General features: G+C 40.4%; 2 protein-coding genes and 2 long non-coding RNA genes across 4 annotated transcripts; 1 reads left to right on the forward strand and 3 right to left on the reverse strand.

The window, feature by feature from the left end:
• Positions 1-8137: 8137 nt before the first annotated feature.
• LOC116801180 lies at positions 8138-8561 on the reverse strand. Its single transcript, XR_004361810.1, has 2 exons — positions 8414-8561; positions 8138-8356 (listed from the first exon to the last, which is right to left on the reverse strand). It is a non-coding gene; the product is annotated as an uncharacterized LOC116801180 (long non-coding RNA).
• Positions 8562-13021: 4460 nt separating this feature from the next.
• On the reverse strand, positions 13022-13286 carry LOC116801145. Its single transcript, XM_032718972.1, has one exon. The coding sequence runs from the start codon at positions 13282-13284 to the stop codon at positions 13123-13125; it is 162 nt and encodes a 53-aa protein (XP_032574863.1). The 5' UTR covers positions 13285-13286; the 3' UTR covers positions 13022-13122.
• A 4514-nt stretch (positions 13287-17800) lies between these two features.
• Positions 17801-18112, forward strand: LOC6605559 (accessory gland-specific peptide 70A). Its single transcript, XM_002030345.2, has 2 exons — positions 17801-17935; positions 18001-18112. Exons 1-2 carry the CDS (start codon positions 17821-17823, stop codon positions 18051-18053), a joined length of 168 nt encoding a protein of 55 aa, XP_002030381.1. The 5' UTR covers positions 17801-17820; the 3' UTR covers positions 18054-18112.
• A 498-nt stretch (positions 18113-18610) lies between these two features.
• On the reverse strand, positions 18611-19094 carry LOC116801191. The gene is made up of 2 exons (XR_004361829.1): positions 18999-19094; positions 18611-18926 (listed from the first exon to the last, which is right to left on the reverse strand). It is a non-coding gene; the product is annotated as an uncharacterized LOC116801191 (long non-coding RNA).
• Positions 19095-20226: the final 1132 nt, after the last annotated feature.

Here is a 20226-nt window from a genome sequence, read left to right on the forward strand (position 1 = left end):
AATCCTTTTTTTTTAGTTCGTATATGGGGCAACGACCCTGGGTCACTGCGACTGACCAGTGAAGAGGATTCCGTGAGGGAGGTGCCGACAGGTGTAGTGTCCTTCAAGTGGCAGGGATGATCCCCCGGAACACCAACGCTAATTAAAGACGGTGGAAAAAGTTATTGTGATATCTCTCTTCTATATAAATATAAAAATTCTATATAAATATATAAATAAAGGATTGAAAGGATGTTTTCCCATTAAAATTTAGGTAATAAAAAAAGCCCATCATATAAGTCCAATGTATTTGGTACATTTCATGTTTTTTAAGGTGCCAAAATAAAAGTCGACTAGTTTAACCATTTTTAAGACTTGAGGCGATGGGAAACATCTGCGGAGGGTCGATGCGTCCAGTTTCCATTCCTTTCTGCTCCGCCAGTTAAATCCACAAGTTTATGGCGCATCGAGCACTAAACGCTTTTCCGAAAATGCTTAACCCCCAACTACGCGGAGTTTATATGTGTGCGCTGTCCCATGTGCTCGGTCCAGTCATATTTTATTTCCGAGTTTTCTTTGCAGCTTTTCCGCTGGCCCCACGTACAAGTGGCCAAGTCGAATGGACAGAAGTCACAGCAGAGCAGTTGCCACAATTAACACGTAGGGTGGGCCGCGGGTGAAATGTGGCCGGCAAAAGTCCTGAAGTGGGTTAGTCGATGGACGTGAGCAGTGCGGACAAATCCGTGGAGCGATGCACGCGTCATGCGTCACACCAGATGAAGTCGGATACTTGGATACTCGGATATTCCGCTAACCCCCATAATTTCGTGCATTTTGTGTGCCGATTTATTGTGAGCACTGAAGTGGAAAATTTATTTATACTATATATTGTTTTTATATTTATTTAATTTTTTTCCTCGTGTACATTGCAGTTTCTAAGCTATCTACCTGTTTTTCGCACAACAGCAACAATCATTTTAATAAAAAATAAAAAATAAAACTTGTAAGCTTCCTTCAATGAAGATTTGTTACATCGCTTTTCATCACTTTTCCGGCCGAGGGTTGCTCTTCAACAACTGACAATAATAAATTATACTTTGGCAAGTAAACCCTCTCGACGATCATAAAATGCGTACCGCTTTTGGCCTCCGATGTGGCGGCTATTAAAAATTACATAATTGCTCAGCTGCAGCTGATTCAGAAGTCAAGCACAAAAGGTCTTTTCTTGAGTTTTATTTTTTGCGTAGCAAATTGCATTTATTTACAATACATGGCCAAGAGGAGCAGGGGTGAATGAGAGAGTTTGGGGGGTTACGGCGGACAACTTGAACAAATTTGTTTATGAAAATTAATGAAATCGACCGTGACTAATCGATTATATAACCGGACAAGTCGGGAAGGCTACACGAGTAATATGCCAAAATATTGCGAATTTACTGTTGTGATGCGGAGAACGAAGCGAAATAATGGCATGGAATTAAAAGCAATTATTTATACTCGCATCCTAACAGCTATTAAAGAGGGTTAAACCATTTATGATGCTTACAAGTTGTACACAGATCAATTGATTCACAGAAAGGTACAAATATTTAAGTTAAAATACAACTAGTTTGCATGTGTTAATTACGCATTTCGAGCTTTTTGTGTCTTAACATCATACACTTATCTAAACATTATTCTAAATAATTAATATCAAATATTTAGTTATTATTATATATATTTATTTAAATAGAAATCTACCTTAATAATCTTGAATATCATCACAAAAAGAAAAATATTTTTCACTAACAACAAATACGTAGGAAAAAAACCAGAGAGGAAACAGATTGCTTAAATTGCTCGTATATAATAATAACAAACAAGCGGCAACAACAATGACTAGCAGTATGGAGTGTAATTTGGTCTTGTTTTTCCTGTTGGCCGATAAACTTGTAACTGTTTGAATTTTTACTGGCCAGCCAAAAAGGTGAAGGGGGCTTTCGGGGGCTTGGCGAAGAAACAGCAGTAGCATTTACACAGCAATTGAACCCTAAAGTGCCAAAGGGCTATGCCCTTACCCCCGAGGTCGATAAAATGCGTTTAAAGCTAGAGGAGCATTGGGCGGAAAAAACGCAGGCAGTCAGTTTTATCGGCCGAGTTGGAGACGACGTTGCAAAAATTGCATTTTATTACACGTTCGATTGATTCCAGCGGGGCCAGATGGGGTTAATGCTGGGGCATGGGACAGGGGCAGGGGGCGTGGCAGGGCACTCGCCTTTATTAAGTGGAGAGTTTATGTTTATATTTACAGCAAGGGAGTCATGTGCGAAGTTTCCGAGTGCAGCAGTCTCTGGGGCAGCCCCCACACTTCTCGCCTCAAATTGAAATTGTCGATTTAACATTTTGAATTATCGTTTAGCAAATGGTCAATATTTTCCACTACTCTTTCTGCCTCGATGTTGTGGCACACATAAATTGTACGACCATAAACAATCAATTACTTTGTGTTGGCCCCACACTCCACTCTCCCTTCTGGTTTTTCGTCCCAGGGGTCTGTGTTGGCAATCCCTTTCTGTTTATCAAACAAAATCGAGTTCTTGTTGGCCGTCATAGTTGATATGTGCTATATGGATTATGGATTTATGGCACACTGAACGCAGTTTCAGAACTTTAAATGTGACTAAAAAATAGAAAGCACGTGATGGGAGACCAATTGTATTGGGCAGTAGGGAATCAGAACAGTCATTAAACTCAGTTCAAACTAAGTATAACAGTTGGATGGTAGGAAAGAAATTCGCAAACTACTTAGAGTTTTTAGAAGTTATGGTTTTATGGAACTTAAATTTAATAATTTTGTTAAGATATTTATAGATTTTTTTCACATTTCTTTTCAATCAAAGTTTTTCTTGGAACCTATCCAGACTGACTAATTACCATCTCAAACGTCTTAATTTTGCTCCCAGCCACCAATGGCCATCATGTTAATGGTGTTCACACGCTGCTGAAAAAGAAGCGATGTGATATGCAAAAAAGAAGGCAAAAGAGTTTGTGTTTCCACGCTTAATTAAGCATAATTAAAGCTCAATTAAAACCGCTCAAATACCATTTCTGTAGCCTTCGACGCACCCACCACAAAAAACCTGAGCAAAAGAAACACCTGAAGAAATATTTACCCCGCGCCCCACTGACTCTGATTTTTGGCAAATAATTATTGTTTAATTTTGATTAATGATTGGAGTGATACGAGTATGTACGGCGATTAGAACGTGACTTTTGCCGACTCAAAGGCGAAAGCTGCAGAAATTGATTTACTCCCTGGTGGTCGCGTCCATTGAATTCTGGAGAATAGGAGCTTGAATCGATATGTTTCCCCGCTTCTCGTTTGACTCGTTCTGTTGACTCGTTCGTCTATATAAAGTCTATAAAACGCTTTCTGATTGTAAACAATACAGACGATTTAATATTGCGCGCTCGTTGGCTCTATCCGCCCCTTACTTTCCGTAATGCCCCCTGGAACTCCCCTGGAACTCCCTCCGCACATCTCAGCTCTCAACTCTACTCAACTCAACCCGACTGAACCGAAAACTCAGCTCCCTGCGGAAACTTCAAATAAGCAAACAACACGCTGAGCACGCGGCATACCAGGAATCAGACCCACCAGCTACAAAAAAATACGAAATATGGTACAACGAGAAAAAATGAAAATGAAAATGGAAAAAAATCGGAATTGAAACGCATGTGCGCAGCGAAATCTACGGGACCAAGGGGCTCGTCGGGAGTTTTTCTATGTGGTGTGCGCTGAATGGAAATGAAAAAAGTTTAAGTTTAATTTGAAAACGCCGGGGCCAGAGGATGGATGGTGGAGGTTAAGTGATGGCAGTGAAACCGGGAACGGGTGTCATGTGTGCCGACAGTTTAAGGACTTATTGACAGTTGCCAGTTCCACGAAAATACCGAAATATGTACGCCAATCAATGGCCACAAGAATCCTTTAAAGTCAAGAAATGGCATGTAAACAAAACGTTTTTCTCGATTTCCAGGAAGGATTTATTCGTTATTTATGTTGGCTAAAATTGTTGAAATCCATAGGTAAGACCAACATACTATATATGATCGCTCCAAACATACTATATATGATCGCTCCAAAATGGCCTGCCACATTCCGACCCTAATCTTTGCCAGAAACTGTCTCACATTTGTTGCCTCCATTACAAGCCATAAATGGCTCAACTCTCAGCGAAGGAGTCATAAAACGAAGAAAAACTATTTGATTTACGTTCTTCTAATGATGCCTCACAACAATCAGCCACAATTGAGACCTAGAACAGAAATACTGAAATACCCTCGGCCAGCCGCTGGAAGCAATACTCGTAAACAGAGGAAATCGAAGCCGCAGAGCTAAAGCCAAAGTCAGCAAATCAACATCGGGGAATCGAAGAAAAAACGGCATTATCACAGTCAGTTCGTGGCCTAAGTCTCGGTTTGATTGCCACAAAAAGGGGCAGAAACAGAATGAAAATAAAAAAAGCTGAAAATCCAGCGGTATTCAATACTCTTGGCACTATAAATTACATGGACGGGCAAGAAATCGAAATCATGACCAGAGCTCCTCGTCTCGTCTTTGATTATGAGACTTAAATTGAGCGAGCCGGTGGAGGGAACGATCGCATTTCGAGTCATAAATAATCATAGTTGTGCCATTTATTATGACAAAATATCATTTGGACATTTGTTTGCAGCTCCGGCTTTTGCTCCCGGATCCCTCCTGTCCATCCCGGCCTGGCTGCTCCTCCTCGCTTATCTGGATGGCCGGATCTGCCTGGCATCTCTGCGCCTGCTTTTTTTTCTGGACTCGAATTGTTTGCACAATTTTCATTGCAATGTCTTTTTGTGCTGCGTTTTAATATAAATTATTTTTAACAATTTGCTGTGTGGCTCCTTTCTTGCCTCGTTCTTTACCAGCTCTCTATTTATTTTTTTACTTCTCTGAGGGCTCTTATTGCGCAATCCGAGACTGGAACTTAAAACTGCGGCTGAGGTCGACAAAAAGGCCCAAAAAAAAAGAGCAAGAAAGCTGAGATGTACAAGGAAGTGAAGACTTTGGAATACCCTTTCCATGAAATACCACAAAATATCAATGGTTTTGTAAGCTCACAGTTTTTGAATTACTTTCAGATATGATTATTAGTGTGACAACCTTACTATCTTTGTATAATATTCTGAAGTTCTTTGTAGTCTCGCAAAAGAAAGAAGTTCTTTGGAATTCAAGAGCGTATATATCGACTCAACTTCAATATTGTTTGTTTACTTAGTTATAAATTAATTTAATAGTTGGCTTCTAGGAAGAACTTTATCACTTACCATGTGGCTTCCGCATAGCCCTTGAACTCAGATTTGTTTAGAGTATAGGCCAGACGCCTCAGACCTCGGGCCCTTGACCTGCCCTCGCCGACTTGGCGGCTGCAACCAAAGGCGCATTAATCTCAGCCAACGAATGTCAGGAATTGTGGCTATGCCGACATTTCGAAGGGGGTCCAGCCCCCGTAAACCGTGGACCCACTGAAAAGTGTAAGTTTCATTTTGTTTCGTTTATTGCCGCCAAGGCGCAGTCGAACAACAATGTTCTTACCTAGCATTCCCAGCCTGCTGCAATGTCATGCAATTTTTGATAAGCCGGCTAAGAGCAGGAGAAGGGACACCAGAACCTCAAGATGAGCCAGTGATGAGGAGGGAACTCGTAAAAAGCTATACCCAAATATAAGACTCTGATTGTAGGACAACAGAAACGGCAGATAATGTTACCCATTAGCAATAAAAATAAGTATAGCGTTATAAGCTTCGTTATAAACCTTTTATTACGGTAAGAACGGAATTTTAATATGCCATGTTTACTTTACCATTTCAAATTTTCGCTTGGAACCTACTACACCAGCACGGAGTAGCTAGATCTTGGCCATAACTGGCTCCCAGACATCCAGCCAATGTCAACAGTATTGCCTGCAGTTTGCTGAAAGCGGCAAACAAAAAACAAAGGAGGCCTCGAGAGCCGCGATTCATTTTGAATCGCCTGGCATCAAATCGAGCTGAGTTGCGCTCAACTTTCGGCTCCGGAGTCTCGGGTCTTTGTGCGAAAAGTTCACATTGCCCGGGGATAAATATTGTCATGATTATTATTTATGGCCAACTCCGACGGAGATGGAGACCAAAGAGTTTTGGCATTGAAACTGCTCTAAGGTCTTCGGCAGTTGTTACCAGGAAGTTAATAGTAGTCAATAATTAAAATGCTTGGTATTATAGGGCTGTCCTTTATTCAGTTTAATAAAACTGAATTTTATAATATGGGTGAAGAGTTCGACTTGTTCCTCCATTTTGCCATTATTCCATGCGCCGTAAACCTATGTAATTGATAAGATTTAAATCAAGTTAAGATCTTCACCTCCTTGTTAAATTTACCCTAATTATTTATCGTTATCTTTATTCAGATATTTAGCAGCGGAATCCCTTGGCACATTTCTCAGCTTGCCCCCAAATTCGGAGTACGAGCATCTCGTCTAATTAAAATTTACAGCATTTTAAGTGCTCGAGGAGCAGATGCAGCCTCCTGCTGGGAAAGCCTTTCCCCCTCGCCCTCACTCCTGTTTGATCTCTTAATGCAGCAATGCAATGCAGTTTAATTTATGCTGCAGACGCAACTTTCCTCAGCATTTCCCTTACGGCTCTCCTTATTTTATTTTTAAATTTGTTTGCACTGCTGCACGCGCAACATTTCAATGTCAGTCCCCCGATTCCACTCCTCCATTATCCGGCACTATCACCCTCTTCAGCATCTGCCTTATGTAATAGAGGAGTGATGTTTTCCCCGGGTTTTCCACGAGTTTTCCTCCTTGCCGGCGAGCTCGCTTCGTCACCTTTTGATTGTGCGGCGCTATTTTCGTAGCACTTGAAATCCGCTTAATTGGTTCCTCAACACTGCTCGAAATAGTCGCCCCCTCATTCGGTCGACCCTCTATTTCGGTGATTCCGGCGCTTCACCCTTTGGTTATTAATATTTACAGCCTGGCCAAGTAATTTACAACAGTTATGAGCCAGCTCGCGAGCAGGGCGTTAATAAATATTTGAAATTCCTTTTGAAGTGCCTGGGCCAGGGGAGTGGGAAAGTGAGTCAGCTGCCAAAGGATTTGGAGCTGGAAGATTGTTGTGATGTGCACTTATTTTTGTCTATTTCAATCGATTTCAATCAGCAACCAAGCAGAACGTCAGAAAGATAAATCAATTGAACTGAAAATCACTGTTTGTGGTATCTAAATGTCTTTTGTTTTTAGTTTCATAATTCTGCAAGTTCATTAACAATATAGTATTCACATAATCGTCGCAGTTGACATGGCCAAAATATATCATATATATCATGGAAACTTTAGCCTGACGAATAGCTCAAACTTTGGTTCTGGTGATTCTGGGAGATTAGAGAAAGTCAAAATATGGCAGAAAGCAGTTTCCCATGGGTGGACAAGGAAGAGGCAGCAGGCTGGGGCAAGCTAAATTTATAATATCACGGCGGTCAGCTCGGCTGCTCCTCTCTTCCCATAAAGAGCATGGAAAATTCTAAAGAAAAACTCGGAAAACTCAAGCATGGCATGCCAATTGCAATAAGGGAACGGGCTGAGAGGGGAAAATGCAGAACTCGAGGATGCGGGTGGGGCATAGATTTGGAAACCGAACTGCACGACTTTAGCGTTTTTTGATGAATGCGACGACAACAAAGTGGGACCAGTGGGGTTCTGGGGGGCACATTGGCTGGAGCTTCAAGAGTTTTCAGCTGCGACTTTGGAACTTCCACGGGCCTTGCCTGATTGCTAAAATTCACGCGACTCGATTGTCCAACGGAGCAGACAGAGCCGAATGTCGGTTGGCCAGAGTTATGAGCTTTAGTTTTAGTTAAAAGGTCTGCGCTGGCCCTCACAAACAAATTTCAGCCAATTCCCCTGGCCAAGTCAATGGGAAAGTAATTTAAATGCAACGCCGTCCGGGCAAATTGTGGCCGTTTAATGAGCGATTAGAGCGTCTGCGCACCAGGATGATTATGATGATGGCATGGAGGCACGATACTTCCAGGGGAGCAGATGCAGGCTGCAGTCCGTGGAACCGTTATGATTGGAAGGGGATTGAATGCAAATACATATCGAGATGCCACTCCAAAGAACACTCTAATTATTTAATCAGTAGAACCAAAATCATTTATATCTATGTATATTGATCTTTTGACCAAATGATGATCGAATTCTTCAGGAATTAGTTAAATTCAACATAAGTGTTATCTAATGCCTTTATGTTATACCATTATATACACATTTTTCGCGGTCCCACAAGGATCCCTCTTGTAGATGGCACCATTTCACAACTGTTAAGGCCTTCGATTAAAAAAAAACAAAAATGTAATCTACTGTTTAGAACTTACGATCTTCATTCTTTTTTAACCAAGCTGCATCAGGTTTTATTTCAGAGACTACCATTCCCATCAGGCAGGAGAGTACTAATAGTAGAAACACCAGCGTCTTCATGTTAAAACCGTATTGCAACGATGCCAAATGTTCTCAACTTAATACATCAAGACTGCAGATACCCAAGCACCTTTATTTATTTTGTGAGCTCTCATTAATATTTATGTTAATAAGATGGCCGTGACTGCTCAACAAATATACACGATTATTTGAAAATAAAAACTTACTTCGCTGCCTTAATAAGGTAGAACACCCATTCCTGCTTTCTAATTATTCCACTTACGCTTAGAGAAAAAATGTATACTTTATTTTTGGAAAAGTATGTATATAGTAGATGAAAGCAATTCAACGTCTTTGTTGATTTGTCTAAATAATATGAAAATTTTCCTTTGTTAAGTAGAGGGTATCTTATATTAAAGGATAATCGACATCCTTGAATATTACATAAATTAAATATTATTATAATTTAAGTATAATTATATTAATTAGCTGTTGCTATGGAAACTCTAGGAATTGCATACAATGTCAGAATTCCAAGACACTACAGACTTTTGCATGACTACTTGACGGCCCATTGCAACTCTTTCACGCCACTCCGCTCATTATGCTAATCGCGAGTGCAAACCTAATTGAACTTAAATGGAAACTCATAAAATGCACTCCAGAACCCTTCTTCCCCTGCCAGGCAACTGTGTTTACAACCAAGCTCATTGAAGCCGCCACTTTGCCGTCTGACAAGTCGGGCTAAGCCCACGCGATTAGTCCGGAGGAAAAAAGGAGGAGGACCGTGGGTAAGTAGATCCAGAACGAGCCCAAAACGCCACTCGAGTTCACAACTCAACTAGAGTGTCAATTAAATTAATATCAATTAAAACCGGCTGCAACTTGTTGCATCAACTCTTCAGCTCGTCAGTCTTTCTTTCTGCCCGCTCGAGCCGGGAAATTATGCACACGCCATCGGTGCCACCGCCTCCGCTTAAAAAAAAATAGAGAGGGTGGGAGTGGCACTTAATGAAGGGTTGACTAGCAGCTCCGCTGGAAACTAAATCAACTATTTCCTGGAAAAATAATTAAGTCGCATAGCAGCTTCATTGAAGTTGGCAAATCTCTTTAAATGAATTATAAAATATATTCAGCCTATCTGCCAGTTTCAAAAGGAATATTTCATTAAATGTCACCTAGTTTAGATGACCTACATTGTTATATGTAGCTTAATACAGCCAAAGAACATGAATTTGAATTTATAAATTTAATTTTTTACTGTGCACCTGCCGTACTTTGTCAGGATTAATAGAGCGAAGGAGCGGTACAGAAGGCAGAAGGGAGCCCAGATCAACGCTCAGCTGCCAAAGTTGCAAAAAACGCTCCCGTGGGTGAAGTGTCACAAAATTTGCACGCAAACGCGGAAAGCCACATGGCAGCAGATACGTCGAGTGTGTGGATACCGAATCGCAGATACAGATTTAGATATATAGATACTACACAGGAGCCAAAGTTGAAGTCGAAGTTAAACCTGCGGCGAGGAGTGGAGCTCGAGTGATGGCTGCGAAATAACAGTAGGATGACAGTCACTGCCGGCGGTGACTCGTTATTCATTGCAGTTGGGAAATGGCCATTAGTTTGGCTTTAAACAATAATTAATTGAGGTTATTAACGACACAGCACTTGATCATGCTCCCGAATATCCAAGCTTTGAGGTCTTGCTTAGGCGCTTCCACTTCTGAGTTATTCACCCACAAAACGGACTATATAAATTTCTTGGAAAAGATACTTTAAAATTTCTTATTTTTTTATTCTAAATTATTTTTTTATTTTAAATAATAATTTATATTCCAAGCGAAAGGAAAGATATAATTGTGCACTTTGTATTTTATTTTTTTACAGATAGTAATTAGTAAACAGAAGTCACTGTGATCACTGGGATGCAAAATCTTTTCCTCCTCCGCCTTCTAGAGGCATCCTCGTTGCATCCTCGTCGGGTGGCGCACATGTCAGCGAGTATTGAATGTCGTCGCTGGCTGGTCTAGCTATATCAGCTGCCAAGGTTGTCGCTGGGAAGGAAACACCATCCGAGGCAGAAGCACTCCCAGTTTCCATCTCACAGCTCCCATCTGTCTCCGAGTATCTTTCGCACGCACACGCATTGCATCGCATCTCGGCATCCAGCAGCTCCGCATCCAGCTCCTCAGAATCCAACGCCCCAGCATCCAACATCCGTAGCTGAGTCAAGGAAATGTGCGAAACTTGAGCACTGGCAAATTTATAGCGACAAATGTTGACTTGAGATACGACATCGGGTGTGGCGCAAGGGAGGGGCTGACTTCAGTCGGGGGGGAGCTGCCTGCTCAAATTGAATGTCAATCGATTTTAGTTTTTAATTTAAAAAACCATGCCTCGTTTTCGATCCCTTGTAATTTGGGCTGGCGTGAGTGCACTTGCTTAGTGGTGGCACAAACTAGTTACAGAGTATAAGTGGGTAAGCACATATATAGCATAAGATGTAAGTTGTTAGCTTAAAATGGAAATATAATAAGAATGCAATGCAACTTTTACTTTAATAATACCTACTTTTTACAAAACTTAAGAGTACTTAACATAATTATCATAGTTCATGCCCAGGCACGAGTAACGGTATCTATGCCATCACCATTGAAAAAAGAGGTGCATCTTTGAGATACTTGAAGGCAAGCGCTTGATTGCAAGTAGTGGGCGTGGCAATCAGGGTCTCCAGAGGTTTTCCGCCCAAGAGCCAACGGTAAATGACAGTCGGGGGGAAACACAATCGCGATGTGTGAGAAATGTTTATTCGACAAGCGAACGAGTGGGAGCTGTGATTCCCTGGGACAGGGCATTGAGGCGTTCTCCAAACGAGCCTATTCAAATAATGGTCCGCTAATTGTTTAATTGATAACCAGTCAAATCCCACCACAAGCTTGTCTCGCATCCTCTATGCGGTCTGTCTGCAATTTGTGCAAATTGCACGCACATAGAAACCATTCATGGCCCATTCACCACCTATGCCCCACACACCGAAAACCCCGCCCATTAGGCACTCTGTAAACATATCAACACCTGTTATGGCGCATGGGCCTGTGTCCAGGTAAGCCCGCTGCAAATATTGAAAATCACTGGTCAGTTCGCCTCTGCAACCTAAATAAGTTTTATTTGCTCGAATCGCCCAGCTCAGTTTTATGCAAAAATGTCGGCCGCGCAGGTGTGTGCAGGTGTCCGTCCCAGTCAATCAATGGGGCACGTCGACAGGGGCGGCATACAGGAAGCCGGACACAGGACATTTTCATGAGGTAAGGCCGGTCCACGGTGCGCCAGGTCCTTAATCGCGCACGTTGGCCGTTTGTCGCGTGCAAAAATATTCACCCTACACTGCAAAACTAAAGCTCTGTGATTCGAATGTGTATTGAATGTATGGTTAAGTAAGTAGGAAAAATGATTATTACATTTACGACAATTAACTACAATAGGTATATATAATCTATGAACACCTTTGTATGTTTATTTTCAGTATCTTCAGATTATAAAAATATTTTAAGGTTTGTTTTAAATTATATGAGTGTTTTCTAGCTTAAAGTAAGCAATTTATATTTTGTCAGTGTTCAATGATCCCAAATACCTCCATGCCCCTTGCTTCCTTCCCCTTTGCAGCTGCATTGTCAATTTCACACGCCAGTTGGTCTGCTCCCCCCTTTGCTCGTCCTTGTCCTGGTCCTTGGTCCTTTCTCGCCCCATGCCCCCTCCTACCACCCACCAACCCACTAGAGTGTATTTTGTTATTGCTAACCATTCGTGGCACGTTCAATTGATTGAATTGAAGTCGCATCGCAGCGAAATGGAACGAAGCACTGAGAAAAAATGTGTTTGCTTGTAATTTGGATTGGAAGCTACTCTTCTGAAAAAGGCTATCAAAAGAACTCCCAAAATATATCGGTGGTGTGAATAGTGTGCCTTGGCCATTTGACATTTGTATTAATTATAAAATTTTTCTCAGTGTGAAGAACGATTGCATGGACATATGGAAACTGCGAAGAGGATAGAGGACACTGATGTCCTTTCAATGTTATTGTTATTGTTGCATAGGCTTGTTAGGCTGCGTTTGTTTTTGCTGCTGCTCGATCATACGTCGCCGCCATCTGTCTCTTTCTTTCCATCCGTCCGTCTCCCTCGCTCTTCGTGTAACAATTATTCAATTTGATTTACTCCTCCACATCCCATCCCGCTCGCTCCCTTTGTTATCCTTCGCCGTGTCCCTTTTCTATTGGGCTTGGCACATTGTTGTTATCACACTTGAATAGCTGCCAAATGTGTCTCCCGTTGGCGGCGTCACAGTTTACACCTGTTCTCCCCCGTCCACCTGTCCCTGTGTCATCTCCCTGTAAAGCGGAAGTCGTTGCTCCTCCAACGGAAGTGAATTTAATGCGAGTGCAATTTGGACAACCGCCTAAGTACTCAGCCATTAACACCATTCGATGGTGATTTTGCAAATTCGGGATTTAATCCGTGCATAATTATTTCTAGAATGAAACATAACGATGACATCGTTTTCCTTAAAGTCGTTTGTATGTTTAGTATATTTAAATTTGTGATATATATTTAAATTTTGTATATATTGTATATATATTTGTATATATATTTGCATTTTCAAACATTATTTTTAATATCTTTGACAATTTTGGTCCCAAGGTTCACAATATCTGGTTCCTGGTGGATTGTGCTTCTCTGGTCGTATCCAAACTTCAAACTCTCTTTTCTTTCTTTTGGCCTCAAGCATTCCTATAAGGAAGAGGACGACCAGTAGTATGTGCAGTAACTTCATTATTGTGCCCATAACAGAGTCTATACCCATTATATAGTTTCAAATGTTTAATTTCAGCAAGATGCTAAATGGATTGGTTATGCCAACTTATTATTGTTCTAGAGTATTTTGCGACTCTTAATAGGATTAATCTGTAATAATTCTACGCTTTCTGCTCATGCAACTGTGCAGACACTTTGCAACGAGTAGCAATCAATCGATTTATCCTGCCGTTTAGTACATATTTTACAACATCAGCCCCCGAAGAGTGTCCCTTTTGGTTGCGAGTTGCAACCTCTTCTGAACCTTAACAAATAGCGACGAAAATTGCAACAAATGTGTTACGAATGGTTCGTGATCGTGGCATGACAGAATGTCGCCGGCAACAACAGCAAAAGCGAGCTGAACTGGAGAATTGTGGACCAATGAGGAAATCGTTACCTTGGCTTAAACCACTTAAACATCACGAGTTGAACTCTTAACAGCCTGGGACTCCAGTCCAAACTTTGGGCCGTTGCTGGGAGAAGACTTTTGCCGCGCTCCACTGATGTTGATGAGGAGGAGATGACGACGACGACAACAAAGAAGTTGACAACAGCAACAGTCTAACAGCAACTGCAGTTACACCGGGGAAAAAGTGTATGCCATAATAATAATTCTTTGAAAACAAACTTTAAACACAGATCAATAAAAATTATCCCCTATATGACTTACATACAATCAAGAATGGATAAACAATTTTATTTGAAATTTTTATTTCATGCAAACAGGGTTAAAGGTCAAGACAAACAGTTAAAAGAACATAACACTTGACAGCTTTTTGCACAGTGCTGCTTAGCCACGTTGATTAGATACAGGGATCGGAATCGGGAACGAGAATGGGCAATTGGGTTTTTGGTAGCTACGGGCTGCTCAGGATGCTTGTTTGTTGTTGTTGGTATAGTATCTGTATCTGAAGCTCTGGCCGTTTACAACGTAACCAAGTGTCTGTCGGTCGCGGAGTTGTTGTTAGTTGGAGCTGATGCAATAAATCGCAATGTCCGAGGTTGTTGAAGCGATTGTGATAAAAGTAAATCGCTGCAAATGCCAGTACACGATCTTTGGGCCCTAGAGGTAGTCTAGTTTAGGGCTTAACTAATGCTACAGCATCGTTGATATCGAATTACATCGCATTTAAATTACGCAATAGGCAGCCTGGCCTTGTCCCACTTAGCGGGTCCTGCTGCAGCTGTCCTTTCTTATCAGTTTCATATGGGCAACACGTAGGAAAAGTTAGCACACACACCCAACCAACAAACTCGTTCTATTTCGCGTTTGTTGGGAAGAGATAAAGTTCTTCAAACCACTTCTCCAGTTCTGCTGCAAAATCCCCAAAAGCGTTGCGTTGGCGTATTCTAAACTTTGCGCTACTTTTTGCCGAAGCTAAAGTCATTATCATTAAAGCCATACTTTGCTGCTTGCTGCCGAAACTTTCACTTGGCGAGCAGGGCGAAGCGGAGCGGAAAATATTGTAAATTGTATCTAACAGATACTTTATCGAGCCGAAACAGAAACTTCTGCCATTGTCCGCGAGCGACAAAACTGACACACATGTGGGGATATTCGCAGGACCGAGGGTCTGAAGAGCTGGGAATTACATGCCAAGATAATGAGAGTATAACTGGGCGTGGCGGCAACTTATTCTTCGACTGCGCAGACTACCCAGAACTTTTCTGAAAAGTTTTGCGATTCTGCAGCATGCTAAATTTGGGGAGAAAAGTGTGGTAAAAAGTACATGTACCATGTAGTATATCTAAAACGATGCACACTTGCAAACGGTCGTCCGATTGGCAAATGTTTTCTTTCGAACTAATAAACGTGCAATAAATTGAAGATATTAGATATTTTTACGGGGCATTCTAATATCTTCTTATCCAATCTAAACTAAAGTCGTACAGTTTTTATTAATTATCGACTTCATTAAGTTTATTCGCCCTTATATGCATCCTGAAGGGCCGCATGGGTCGTTATAGGTATTTTGACTTGGTCGGATCCAAACCTCGACATCCCTTTTCTTTCTCCGGGCTGGTGCCATTCTGGCCAGGCAGAGGATGATTAACAGAAAAAATAGCAGCGACTTCATTTTTGTGCCAAATCAACGATATTTCTCCTTTTATAGCTTATTCATATCAAGGTTTTAGAATGGATGAATGGTATTATTAACGGATACCACCATGACCAATTTTGACATTTTCCATAACCAACCAACACTAAATAAACTAAATGTCAATAATTTTCTGAGGCTAAGTTACATAAGGAAATCTATATTGCACTTAAAACGTAATTAATATTAAAGTTCTGCACAAATCATTTAGCATAACGATGTGCGATACTTGGCCACATGTTTATTCAATTTATTAAAGTAAAACGAGAATAAAAGTAATGAATTAAGTTTTTGATGTGTATACCATATTTATTGGCTCAAATTAAAACTATAGCTAACAAAAGCAGTCAGGGAATCTATTTATGGAAAGAGATTTGGCTTCCAAACATAATTTCAACCATTTCTGAACCCTAAAATCTCATTGTTTTAACAGCTTTTTTTAACTATTATTTCTAGGGTTTTATGTTGACTTCTTATTGATAAAATCATAAAGATGTTCCTTGTTATTCCCGAGCTAATAACAAAGTATGTTTTTATTAGAGATGGGCATGGCTATCAACTAACTACTACTTTTCAACCCACGAATTATATAATTATATGAATAAAACAAAACGGTTTAAAATACTGTGGCCATTTTATTAATAAACAATAATGTGGTTATTATTTGTACAATTCCCCAAACGTTATTTAAATACCCATCGTGGCAACCTAAATATAACTATCATTATATATCATATACTAGAAAAGCTAATACCTACGGAAAATACGATTCAAGGGTCAAATAATCTAATACGGTTCTGGTATTTCCATAGGTTTCTTCGGTCTTATCCAGATCTCAATGTTTTTTTTGCTGTTTTTCTTTGGTGCGGCCGTGGACACTGACAAAAGACCAAGAAGTACTACTACCAAAAGCTGTAGCTTCATTGTTGTGCACATATATCAGCTTATTTCCATTTTATGGGAAAACTATATAATATAATTCCGGGACATGACAAATTTGTTTTGCCTCGCTTTAACTGTACTTATCACCAATGTAAAATATTACATAATAAATTTGTAAACTCTTAAGGGGGAGTGTATCTAGCGTATATAAAGTCGTCTACCTTCCTAAAATATCAGAAGTGTATTAGAACTTATGAATTTAAAGATTTAAGGAAGAATGTATTTAACAACGTATATAAAGTAATAAATAAAAAAGAATCCCTCAAATTAATTTTAATACTATTTTTTCTTTTGAGAAAACAATTGTCAGGAAAAAATATTGCTTTCTAACATAATAGCTCTTAAACGATACAAAATTAATGAATACTCAAAAAAGGTTACGTATAGTAACCCCAATTGATAGCTCCCGATTGAATGTAGTTCTTAAAAAACTTGAATGCTAAAAACTAACTTCTTTTACGATCAAGGTGATGCGATAAATGCAAATTTATAGATTTCCAACGTATGCAAAACGATTATTCCCTAGGCGCTTTTGAGACATTTTTCCAATTTGTAATAAAACAATTGCGGCCAATGGCTAAGCCTTTAGAAAGTATTGCCATACAAGAATAAGGTTGGCTGTTGGTCAATCGAGTTTTTACCTTTTGGTGGTGGCCAAAAAAAGTGGCAAAAGGAAAGGCCCACATTCTGCTAAGATAAGTTGGGAGGCAGAGGAAGTGATGGATTTTCAGGCTCAATGAATCAGGTTAGCAATTCAAAGACCAGAGCTGTGCAGAAACCAGCTGCAAGTTTCTGGCCGGCCTTTCACTCTTACATCTGCGGTTGCCGGGGACCATCGAATTGCAACCATAAACCCCATGGCCCGAGGCGTGGTGATTACCCCAGCATGTTAATGTCGGTTCCTGGCCAAAGAAGACATATTGTGGTCACCGAATGGCGATATTCTGGGTCTCCTAGTCTCCGGTAAATCTAATTCCATCCCGCAGTATAAAGCTGTTGCAACAATTTGGACAACGTGGCTATAGAAACATAAAAGTCATTTAATCACATAGTTTATATTTGCTAGACACATTCGATGTCAAGGTCATATAAGGCCGAAAATTCGCATAATAACAAAACGTTATTTAATATGTAACTCTGGTTGAGTATAGTGGTCAAGCTATTCTAACTGGAAAATGCAAATGGGTAAGATAGATAATAAATAATACAAAAATATGAGAGATAAGTACGATGATTATTTAATGAGCTAATAATGAATATTTATTTAAAATACTATCTGTTGTTTTATAGCAATAGAATTTAAGTAAACATGTCCTCTAAATGTCAAAGGATCAATTTGACTTAGATGGTGGATAATTTAAAAGTGTGAAAAACCTTAACCGTGGCATTCGTAATCCTATTAAGAAGCTACGCCTATTTTATTTGGTGTTCAGACCTATAAAAAGCCGATTAGCTTGAATATCGTTGTAAAAATGAAAACTCTATCTGTATTCTTGGTTCTCGTTTGCCTACTCGGTTTAGTCCAGTCCTGGGAATGGCCGTGGAATAGGCAGCCTACGAGGTATCCAATTCCAAGCCCCAATCCTCGTAAGTTTTATCCTCTCCAGTTCCGACATTAAACCATTTAACCAGCCTAACCATTTCTTTCGCAGGTGACAAGTGGTGCCGTCTTAATTTGGGTCCCGCCTGGGGTGGAAGATGTTAAGATATGAGTATTTGAGCTTAATATAAAATAAACCCACACCAATGTCTTAAAATCCCTAACGTTTTGTTTTACATTTTACATTGCTCAGATGTAGATACATGTAGATAATTTGTGCAACATGTTCTTATTGCCTATTTTCGGGGCGCAATTTGAAATGAACAATTCTGATCAAAAGTATGTGTCGTTTACTTGTGTTAAGTGAATTGATGAACCAGGAAGACTTTAGACGCAATCACAATTAATCCAGGAATGAATTATTTAGGAGTCCATATCGATTTACTATGCCTGACACACATTCCATAGGTTTTCCCCCCTTTTCTCCATTTGCAGCTGTCGCAGACTTATGCGAAACAAAGATTGACGGCACTGAAAAAAATCTACAATATGCGTACATACTTAATGAATAACAAAATAACAAGCAAATCGTTTCAATTCTTAAATATTACAAGAAAACCGTTTGATGTTGTTTTTCTTGTGTTTAAATTAAAAAATTCGGAAAATAAATGTTTTCTCTGCATGCCTCTTGCCGATTGTGCGGCATGTGAACGTTAGCAGCGTTTTATGTGTTGATGTTGCAGCAGTTGCATGCTGCTGACAAATGCAAAGTCATATGAAGCCGACTGGCCTGTGTCGTCGTACAATGACCCACATTGTGATGCGCTTTTATTAGACACGCGAGGCGCAAAAACAACAAAAAGGGCCAACAATGAGTCGGGAGTCCGGAGATAGGAGTCCGGGAATTGGAGTCCGGACAATGCCCCAACAAGGAGACTACGACGACAACAGTGCTGTCGTCATCACCGTACAAACAAATGAAGACAATGCAAATGTGGAACACACTAGGACATTAAACTCGCACTTGGATATCTTAACCTAAGGAAGAGCAAAAATCAAACAAGTTTTAATCTTCATTTTATGACAGGATAAAAAATAAAATAATGTTACCGATCAATGCGATGATACAACGTGCTCAGATGGATCGACTACTACGATGATCCTGGTTAGAATGTCTCCATTTTAGAGGTGGTAACCCTTGATAATAGTCACTATAACAATTTCACACAACTAAGATAAACAAGCTATAATAAGCAAAATAGCATAGCATTACGTAATTACACTGTGAAACGCGAAATTATTTTAGTCTCGCCTGATTGATAAAACTTGGGATAGACGTAAGAATAATCTATATTCTAGAGGGGGATTGAGATTGGCCAATTATTATTTCAATATATTTTCAATGGAAAGGACATATCTTATATACATCTAGAGATTGAAGCTCAACTTGATCCATTTTTCTAGTATGGTATATTCGCTTGTAATATTACTCCATTCTGCCAGCTCCAAAGGCTGTGTCATTTGGCCTTATAATTGCATTTCTGATTAGATGGCTCCCAGACCCTTCCAGTTTTGCTGCTCGACGATGATGGAGACTCCAAGGGAGCCAAGGGTGGCAGGTGGGTAGGTCGAGGACGTTGGCCAAGGCCTTTAACCAATGAGACAGTTAGTCAGTTGCAGTTAGCCACAGCAACAATCGCCATCGCCATCATCATCGTCAGCAGGTCCAGAAGGAGGGGAGGCGGAACCACAGACGTTAACAACAAGCGACACATGCAACAAAGTGGGCCAGTTTACACCTGCAGTTAGTGTTCAGGTGATTGGAGAAAACAGGGGCACTACACAGTTTCACCTGTGCCATGGCCTTCGGAAGTAATTATTTGTAATTTGTTTGCCCAAGTGTAGGCAAGCGGAGATTCGGTTGTTGGTAATGCAAACCAATTGTCCTAGTTGGTCCTGCCACTTCATCCCTCTACATCCCTTTTGTGTCCTTTGAGTGGGGAAGTACTTGGTTATGGTTGTTATTGCAGTTAATACAATATAGAGGCAGTGGGAACATGTTGGCTGTCGTAAATCCAAAATGCCAACAGCTTCTTAAAAGACTTTCTATTTGAAATATTGGACTATGCCCGGCCAAATGTCCGGGGAATGGGGATTATTCAGCTGCTTTCACCATTCTTTTAGTTATATAGATTGATGATGGCGACGACTGACAGCGGAAACGGAAATGCCTTTGCCTCTCTAAGACGGGCATTAGGAAATAATTAACCCGAGATAGGCAGCAAATCTGTTAGAAAGCCGAAAGCTTATTGCGTAATTGTCCACTGGCAGTGACAAA

This window comes from Drosophila sechellia, chromosome 3L (genome assembly GCF_004382195.2).
Source record: "Drosophila sechellia strain sech25 chromosome 3L, ASM438219v1, whole genome shotgun sequence".
In the NCBI taxonomy this organism is placed as follows: Eukaryota; Metazoa; Arthropoda; class Insecta; order Diptera; family Drosophilidae; genus Drosophila; species Drosophila sechellia.

What these genes read in the sequence shown, in the direction of transcription:
- LOC116801145 (XM_032718972.1), bottom strand. Translation starts at nt 13,284, where the DNA reads ATGAAGTTACTGCACATACTACTGGTCGTCCTCTTCCTTATAGGAATG.
- LOC6605559 (XM_002030345.2), top strand. Translation starts at nt 17,821, where the DNA reads ATGAAAACTCTATCTGTATTCTTGGTTCTCGTTTGCCTACTCGGTTTA. An exon ending in AATTCCAAGCCCCAATCCTC is followed by an intron (nt 17,936 to 18,000) that starts GTAAGTTTTATC and finishes TTTCTTTCGCAG; the next exon opens with GTGACAAGTGGTGCCGTCTT.